Source organism: Rhea americana, unplaced genomic scaffold, assembly GCF_003343005.1.
Source record: "Rhea americana isolate MKP2758 unplaced genomic scaffold, rheAme1 scaffold_289, whole genome shotgun sequence".
Taxonomy (NCBI): domain Eukaryota; kingdom Metazoa; phylum Chordata; class Aves; order Rheiformes; family Rheidae; genus Rhea; species Rhea americana.
In genome coordinates this window covers 461986-471601 of record NW_028186411.1, presented here as the reverse complement: position 1 = coordinate 471601, position 9616 = coordinate 461986, and the positions used below count along the sequence as shown (strand labels likewise).

Here is a 9616-nt window from a genome sequence, read left to right as displayed (position 1 = left end):
ATTTTTATTAAACTGACCTGTGCAGCAGTAGTTTTGGAAGGCAAAGGTTTGTAGTAGATAGAGCTAGAGAAGAGCAGGTTGCTACCTAGTGCCATCTGTTCTTTCTTTCACTATTATTGGTGTTTTCACCAGAGGATTGCTGACTGAAATTGTACTGAAATAAACAGCATTTTTGTCATGTTCCAAATCAAAGTAATAAAAACAATCTACCTTCTTGGTTTAAAAGCTCACTGGTACGAAAAGTTGGATTCAGAGCTTTGCAAAGTTAATTCTGCATATAATTAGTATAAATTGACTTTTTTGCACCCAAGTCGAAAGGAATATTCATGTGTGATGCTGGTTAGTCTGGAAACATCATATCTGTTATGATCTTTTAACTCTGATATGATTACTGCTGCTACTTTCATAAGTAATACAAAAAGATATTTTATGCTGATAGTTTTTGTGCTGAGATGTGGAAAGTGGGATCCTGCCAGCTTTTTAAAATCAGGTTATAGTGTTTTGCAGGAGGATATAAARGTGAAATAGGGACAGTTTACCAACAACTGTTCTGGATACAGAGAATATAAACTTYCTGCTGTGGTGGTTTTGGCTGCTTGGTGCTTCTTGTTACTGCAGCTCCATGTGAAAGGTTGGAAGCCTGGGTAGGAGAGCAGAGTTGAAGGCGATGTACAAATCATCTTACCAGCTCACTGCCTGTGACAGCAGAGAGCCGTCATCCGTATCATGGATTCTTGCCCTTTATCCTTCAAGGTTGGAATTCTCTTCTGTGTATCTTTAAGATAGTACTGCTTGTCTGTACAATTTCTCTCTATTGTTTTGAAGATGATGTTAAAGAATAATATAGGGAGGCAGTCAGAAATTTTTGGTTGCCAGAGTTCATAATCTTAGATCATGTTTTATAGTCTTATATTGTGTATTACAGTAAAACTTGAGTGGCTTCTTTGGGAGCAAAGTTAGGCAAAGCAGAGTTTTTGAAAAATCTCTGTCCATGAGATCAATGCTGCATAATAATGTGCAAATTTAATTCAGTAGTTTTTTCTTGTGCCAGTTCTGCAACAGGGTCCTCTGCAACTGGATGGTGTTTTCTGGGGCTGCTGCAGGTATTAAAGAGTTCTGTTGTATTGTTTACTTGAACAGTAACAGCACTAGTTGTTTCCTTCCCTATAAGTGGTTGAAGTTCATGTTTCTCTTATTTAGGACAGCAACAGATATAGTGCATTATTTCTGAMATATAATATCTTTTTCCTCCAATATAGGAATCTCCTAGACTTCAGCTTTGCTAAGACAAAAGTTCTGCAAGTATGACCCCGTCTCAAGTCACTTTTGAAGTAAGAGGACCATCTGTGACAGGTTTGTATGGTATAACTAGAACAAGACTGAATAGAAGAATGTTTAAACGCTCTTCAAGGACAAAGGAACATTCATTTTGATACTTGAACTGATAAGTCATTGTAAAATGCATTAATTAAGAATCATCAGGTAGAAATTTGAAAGTTGAGATTTTCATTTTGCATTTTGGCCAGTTTATTATTTTCTCAAAAACAATTCCAGAGCATACTAGAGATTCTGACTGTAGTAATGAAATAGTTATGATTGCTTTAAAATTATCATTCAGTGTTGAAACTTACCTAATAATGAATATGCCCAAGAGTTGAGCGTGCATTCATGTGTTTGTTTTAATTTTCTCTGCATCCCTGGTGAAAATCCTCTGTACTGGGGAGATGTGATCTCTACTGTAGAGTTAGGGACAGAAGAAATACAAATTCAGTATTCTGTCTGATGTATTTCAGAAGATGCTGTTAGTAATCCCTTAGGTGACAAGARCAGTCATCTGTTCAAAATTTAGATTTCTTTCCTAATTTTATCATACAGAGGTTGCCCTGCATCCTGAAGCATGAGATTTTGACCACAAGATTTTATTTTTTTCCTAATGTAGTCACAGAAGTTTTCACTTACACAAATGAACATTAAAAATTAATTATTAAGCTGTAAGTCTCAGTGGTAATTTGTGGTAGAAAGTTCTGCTAAGTTAAAATCCTTCTTTAATACAAGAAGTTGCTACAAATAACTTTGCTGCCTTTTTTTTTTTTTTTTTTTTCCTCCCAGTGAAGTTCCCTTGCTTTTGGAAAAGGATAGTTTGATGTTTTATTTAGTATTAACTATGTAGCGCTCTCTATCCTCTGATGTAGTTGTCTTGCTGAAAACCTGTGCAAGTTTAGAAATGTTTTCAGTCCCTTTCAGGACAGAAGTATACCAATGTTAGTTTTCTACTGAAGTTCTTCTTGTTTCAGTGATGCTCTTTGGAAATGTTGAATCATAACCAGACTAAATCAGGACACACTATTGACTTGAGTAGAGGAATTAAAATACTTMAGTGTTATATGCTGAGTGTTTTTTAGATATGTATTAACGCTTTATTGTTCTTTGCTTTATGTTATAAGGAGAGAAATAAAGTTTCTACATGGTGTTTCAGAATCTAGTGAGATGTGTAAACAGTTCAGATTCTTCCTTCTGTTACCCTGCTTTTTTATCAACCTTGCATCAAGTCTTCCCTTGTATCACCCACTTGCCTACTTTCATTAAATCTTCTTGATGTTTTGTATTTCTCCAATTCTGAATGTTGTCATCTGGAAACTAAAAGTCTTAAGAACACATAAGAGACAACATTTAAAATGTGTATCACCASAGCGGTAAGTCCTTTCAGTACATAATGTTCTTTAGAGTTTGAGGCCCAGCGGTGATATTTGTTACCTCCTTTGGCTATTAAGTGGAAGCGTTCTTAATTTCAATACAAAATTAATTCAGCTGTGCATTGATATTGTGAACTACTAAGGTTTTATTTGCCCTCAATTACTATGGCAAAGAGATTCCCTTGCATGCAAAAAGTTGTTGGATTTTTGAGGAAGCCCAGATGCTTCCTCCTTCACCCCTTCAGCTGATGAGTGAGGATTAGCTAGCTGGAATGCAGGAGGGGAGCATATACTACTTGACTGAGGAGTTTCTATTGCTTTTGTTTGGAAGAGCTGTTATTCTGATGCTTTTAAGTAGTAGTTCGCACATTTTTTCATCTAATACAGGGTAAAGCACAGCATAAAATTTCAATTTTGTATAAAACAAGCAGAAACAAAGTTCTGAAGACAAGTAATTAATGATTTCAGTACAATCAWTGAAAAGTATTTAAACCAAAAGCGTTTTGCCATAAGCATCTAAAAGATGCTTTGTCAATTGTGGAGGTATCCTGAGGTGGTTAAGAGTTGGAGCATCTAGTGATCCCTATTTGAGTGAGGACATCTTTGGAGGTGGGCTTTGGTATTAAAAAAAAAAAAAAATYTWATTTTCTGAGCTCTTAAAGGTTTAAAGGTAATTTTTTTTTTTTTTTKTYTTTYWCTWTWTKAGAACTGAAATAGTGTGACACCTTCTTGGTTTAGGGCCAGTCTCACTCTCTATGCTACTTGCTTATGGTTGAACATGGCAGAGGATGGCATTTGGTGAAAAAATTCCTGGTAGATGCTTCCTTTTTTTTTTTTTCTTCGCCACGAAAGCACTAAAGATCTTGTATTTGTCTTTTACATTGCTCCTACTTATCAGAGGTTTCGATAACTGAAATTAGAAACCTTATCTGATGAATCCAAGCATAGACAGATGATCTTATCATTGTGTAGAGCAACTTGAACAAGATGTTCGGTATATAACTGCATGGTCGTGTACATGAAAATGTTATATTTCTTATTTCGAAAGAAATTAATATAGTCCAATTTCTGTTGGTACAGTCCAATACCGCAGGTTAGGAATAACAGTAAGGCAATATGAAATGGAAGCTGGAAATTAAACAGCAAAACCATCTGGCAGATATGATTTATTTCTGCATTGGCTACATGTATATATATTAGTAGATGGCAAATACTCTTCAAGTAGTCATTTATAAAGCTGCTTAGGGAAGATATTTTTTCTCTTGCTTTTCTTCAAAATTAAAACATGTCTGGCTTGCGATATAAGGAGGGAGTTTTGTGGACTAGTCTATTTTGTATTGTATTTTCCTCTTTCCCAGTTTAGGATTTACCTTTTTTAATTCTCTGGTATTTTATGAACTCCGAACACCTGCTGCAGGTTTCTCTGTTCAGCAGACCCCATGCGTACCTCCCTCTTTATCCGTACATCCGTTGTCATTAATTGTTAGCATTGAGATCTTGACCTTCAGCAACAAATGAATTTAGAAATTAATAGTGGCATATAGACACAGAGGGCATTACTTCATAAAATCTGTTTCTGGAGCAAACCAAATGTAGTATTTACTATCAGAAAATACAGCTTTCTTAGTTATTCAAGTAATGTTGCAAATTTTTAAATCTGAATGAGGAACAAAAGGTGTCAGATCGTGTAGAATGCTAAGATTACAATTCAGATCTCAGGCTTTATGGAAAGCCAAAGAACTTTTTTTAAGACAGTCATAGCTGATGACATGTTGATAATATGAAAGGTAAAGCTTACGTAAGGTTTCAAGTGCCTGAGAAATCAGATTTATTGATAATAGTTGTGCTTATTACTTTGACCTTCATCTTTAGGAAATTTGAAGGAACTTTGCTACCCCCCTCCCCAAAAAAAAAACAAAAAAAAAAAAACAAAAAAACAAAACAAAACAATGGCAGCTACCAAACAGAAGTAGCTGACTGTGGGGTTATAAACAGGATTGGCAAAATTCCTGTTAAAGACAAATGTTTGTTTGCATATGTTTCCACCATAGGTAAATACAGTGGAAAAAAAGAAGAAAAACTTAAAGTTTTGACATCTGTCCAGTTTYAGATCTCTTTTGCGTTTCTCCCAGCTCTTTGAGAATTTGGGAAAAGAACACTGACACGCARTATAGGCTCAGAAACTTTACTAAGGAGTAGTGTGTTTATAACATTCAGAGAAAACTTTAAAATTAAAGAATAAATACACCTCAGATCAACTGAGTCTGTGAAGCGTACGGCTCGCGTAACTATCCGATGGGAATATTGCAAGTGGTGCTTTCCTCACCCTGTTTGCAACGTTKTTTCCACTGTTGTGATGTCACCGTCTCTAGCAAAGTTGACTTTGAAGGAGTAGCTTTTTTTTTTATTGATGATATCTGCAAATGGGGAAAACTAGTTCTGATTTCAGTAGCTAGTTTTGAAGAATTAATTGGCAAATATTTAAATGATATGGATGGCATAAGGAGATGACAGGAAGTTGGTGCTGCCTATCACAGCATTGATATTGTTGGGTTTGACTAGGGAAGGAAAACTGAGATGCAGCAGTGGTTGGGCATAATCTTGTGAAAGCAGGAAGATAGGTTTCCAGAGCTATTGGCAGTTGCCTGAGCAATGATATTMTGATTTCTTTGGAAATACTGAGTGTTAGTTTTTGTCAAATCCACTGTGGTGAGTAGTTGGTGGAGTGTGAGCTGAGAAATGTTTCCTGGAGCACTAAAGCACTCCATTTCTACATTGCTGTCCTTYCCTATTGAAGACAAAGCCGGTGGTTCCAACTGGCAGGGCAAAAGAGCATCCCCAGCATAGGAATGAGGCTTTGACTCACTCRCTCTGGCCACATCACTTCAGGAGCCGACACTGATTGTGAAGCCCTGCACACTGACATCAGTCTTTTACGTGCCAGTGAGGTGGAGTGCTTCACCTTTGCCTCATCCTAGCAAAAGAAAGAGGGWTGTTAACAGTGGCCATGACTTCTTTAGATCTTCATCGRGGCACTGAATGTTCACATGTTTTGAGATTTAAAAAAGGACAGAAAACTATTATAGCTAAAAGTAACAAAGATTACACTTTAGAAATTGGTGAGGGTGGAGGCTTTATCCTTACCTGCAGYGAAGGAAGCTGTATATGACAGACCATTTGTTTTCAACTTGCTGTGGAATAAGTCYGACCTCATTCTTTTACAGTATGCTAAGATGTACTAGAAGTTGCTGTTTTAAAGAAGTATTAATAGAAGTTTATCTTCTCTTATTTGTCTTCAGTCAGAATTTGTAACTGTGTGTTACTCAAGTGGTTGTCCATCCCTGATCTGGGCAATTGTATACAGTGAATTGCATAATAAGTGTATTCACACAGCTGAGTTTTGTCTGCATTTGTATGCTTACAGTGAGTATCCAAAAAGCTTTTTTTAAGAATCAAAAGATTATGAAGAAATGGATTGTAGTGCAAGATGTTCTCAGTTACCTGCTTATTTTAGTAAGCTTTTTTTAGGACCAAATAATCTTACTATCTCCTTCAGTGTTGTAAATTCTTTGTGTCTTCTGAATCTGCACTGTTTTCATTCATAATCAAACTTGTTGTTATTAGGTTAACCTATATTGCTAGAAAAAAAYGGAAACAATTTTAGAAGCTTAAGCACTTCCTCAGGACTATTTCTTTCAGATGTTAAGTTTCAGCTATACCATTTGGCTTAGTAGAAGTTAGTGCATCTTTGTATATTGCTTGTCATCTTTGTATCTTTAGATTATTGTGGCTCCAGCACCATTACTAATGCATTAACAGTTAGAGAACATGGAATTACTATCAGAGATGCTGACTTTTATTAAGCTTAATACTTGTTCCTCTGAGACTTTCAGCTGCAAGTTTGATCTTTGCTTTTGCTACTGAATGGGCTAAGCAGGATGATGATTCTTGATACTCTCCCTTTTTTCAAACATTTATTTTCCCAAATCAAGGGGCTGTTCTAACTCTAGCTGACCTTCTTCATTTCTGGCTTCAGTTCAAGGTGAATTTGTTTGAAACTTTACATGTAGACATTTCATGTTAGAGATAGAAGTAAATTTCAGTACTACTTTTATTATATTTTATTTAGAAGTGGCTCCAGTGCTCTGATGATTGTTTTGCACAAGAAGACTAAAATGTTGAGCAGATAGAGCATATTTTAAAAAGTCATATTTTCTCCTCCTTCTATAACATAATTTTCTTTTGTCTAAAAAAAATTCTGTTGAAACGCTGTAAAAAACAAAACACTAATATGTTCTTTCCAGTTATATTTATCATTGTTACTGTTCTTACAATTGTATGTATGGGTTTTATGTTGAAAACCAGGGTAAGYTGCAACATAAGCTTTTACTTCTGGATATTCCAGAGTCAGGCATTCTTGTAATATTGCAATCTTGTGTGTTCTTTCTTGTGTATGCATTATGATAGACAAGTGTGTGACAGCATTCAGTTTTTACATTCAATAAAAAAACCTAAAACATAGCAGCAAAATTCATTGTATTTCTCACAGGAATAAAATTAAATAAGTGTATTCTCTTGTCAATGATACTGGCAAACCTCTTGTTTTATCTCTTCTTTCTAGATTATTGATGTAAATTTTAAAGACTTAATGTTGTTAAGCATGTACGTTAGTTTTTGGTCTGCATATATATGTTACATAAAAAAGCTATTCAGCTTGACATTAAGCATTTTACAGTGAAACTTTACCCTCTGCATTTCCAAAGATTTTGAACAATATTACTGCAGGAGGGTTTGGAAGTCAACCGCTTTAACAGTTAGCTGCTGTTATTAGTCCTCTCAGTGAGGTCTTTATGATGGAAAAGAGAATGATGTTGTAATTCTGAGTGGGGCGTATTTCCTTTCTGAGCCCGAAAGAATGGACTTGGATAGGTGGCTCTGGTGTATACTGTTAAAATACTTAAAGATATGACTATTTGGACTGTACTTACTAATTCCTAATAGGCTTGAATACTAATGATCATGATCTTTTTTAGGAGAGGTTTTTGCAATATGTGGGAGCTGCAATGCTTTGGGAAATTGGAATCCACAGGTTGCAGTAGTCCTCCAAAATGTTGATGGGTAAGTTTTTTTTTTTTTCTTTAAGGTTGCTAGTGCAAATTTATTCCCTGAGTTTGTAACTGTTAATCTATATCTGTTCATGGTAAAACTCTGTAGAATTTCATGTCCTGCCCTTCAGCATTTTGAATGCATGCTTAGGAGGTGTCCAAAAAAATGCATAACTTCAGGTATGCTTTCCTAGTTCTGAATGATGCTTCTACCTTTGTGTGTGGTATATTTCAGTAGTRTACTCATAGACACTTTGAATAAGAAACCACCAGGGAGAGAAGAGTTATGGATAACTTTAGTATACAGTAAGTTGCAGGAGATGTTTATAGTGCGTACTTTCTTTCTAACTTCTGTAAGTTGTTATTGTGGCTTTAAAGAGGTGGTAAGAGGACAATATAAAAAGAGAGTTCCATTAAAASTCTTAAGTCGTTCGTGTGTGCGTGTGTTTGAGCATGAGTGCATGTGAAGGAAGTTTAAACACAGCAGAAGAATTCAGTATTTTCTGCCAATCGTTCTTTGACTGTATGATGCAAGAAGTAGGGCTCACGGGGTATATTTGTAACTCTGTCATTGACTTGCTTTACAATCTTGGATGAATCCCCTAACTATGTCATCCTRTTTTCTCCATCTGTTAAATGAGGGTGAGAATTCTTGTACTTTTATACCTCTTCAGATCTGTAGATTTGAAGGTGCAGTCCTAAGCATTTATTGTGCTTAATGCATGTTTGGCTAAGTTACCTTGTAAAAGCTTTCTTGCACTCATAYATTGATCTTTACTTTAGAAAATCTCTTAGAACAAGCCTGTCTCTGAGGTAACTGTTAAGCTGCAGTGTTTCTCACGTTAATGGAAAAGCCAATAGCGTCACATACTGTACTGAAGTATTACAGTTGTGTCGTTCTGAACAACTCAGTTACTGCTTCAGAATGATGCGGAACAGCTGAAAAATTTTTCTAGAAAATGGCTAAAGCAGTTATCTGTGAAATGGTRAAATGTATAGCGCCTCAAAAGCTGTTTTAGATTAGAATGCCATGGTGCAAACTTACTTTGTCATCAAAGTTTAGAGAAAAAAAAAAGCCAGTGTATTTGCCTCTTACTTTTTGGTCTGTTTCTACAACAGATTATTGTACTATCTTGGGGGGGGGGAGGGGAGCCTGAAAAGCGTGTGTAACTGACAAAGTATTTAGATGAGAAAATCATACTCCAAAAAAGTGTTTGTGTCTGTATTAAAACCAATTCGGTATCTTTTTCTTGATGATAGWAGAGCTGTTAAGCTAAAATAATCTTTAGAACTTTGGATAAAGCTTAAACTTAAGATTAATTTTTTTAAACTGTTTTTCCACAGTGTATGGAAAACTACTGTAAAACTTCCTAGAGGAGTTCCTGTTCAGTATCGATATTTTAAAGGGTACTTCTTAAAACCGAAGGTATGTATGGCCGTTTTTATTTTAAGTTGCCTCGCGTTCAGTGAATGATTCCTTCAAGTTTGTTTCAGAAAAGTCTTTTTACTTCAGCTTTTAGAAAGAAACTTCAAATTATTACGTATGAAACATTAAAATACTTATCAAAATACACACATTACACTTTAAGAAATACGTGACTATCCACTGTTAACTAATTACTGTAGTCCAGTCATCTTCTGTCATTCACTAGTGTTACTGTTTCTAAAAAAATTTCCAATGGAAATGTCTGACARTTTTTTAAAGCTTAAACAATATGGGAGAATTCTTACTCGTTATTGAAGCACTGTAACAACATCTACACTTACAATTAAACATGGACTTAACTACAGCAAGGATTTCTAGCATGTAAGCAAGTT

The 9616-nt window shown here is 35.4% G+C and overlaps 1 protein-coding gene across 2 annotated transcripts in view; it reads left to right on the top strand.

Annotated features, from left to right (window-relative positions):
• Positions 1-1259: 1259 nt before the first annotated feature.
• GPCPD1 (glycerophosphocholine phosphodiesterase 1) overlaps positions 1260-9616 on the top strand; it is a 40778-nt gene continuing 32421 nt past the window's right edge. For both annotated transcript variants that reach the window (XM_085308973.1, XM_085308974.1), the window contains exons 1-3: positions 1260-1353; positions 7727-7811; positions 9143-9224. In XM_085308973.1, the coding sequence (XP_085165099.1) occupies positions 1305-1353; positions 7727-7811; positions 9143-9224 (216 nt within the window). In that variant the 5' untranslated portion in view covers positions 1260-1304. The remainder of the gene's footprint in view (positions 1354-7726; positions 7812-9142; positions 9225-9616) is intronic.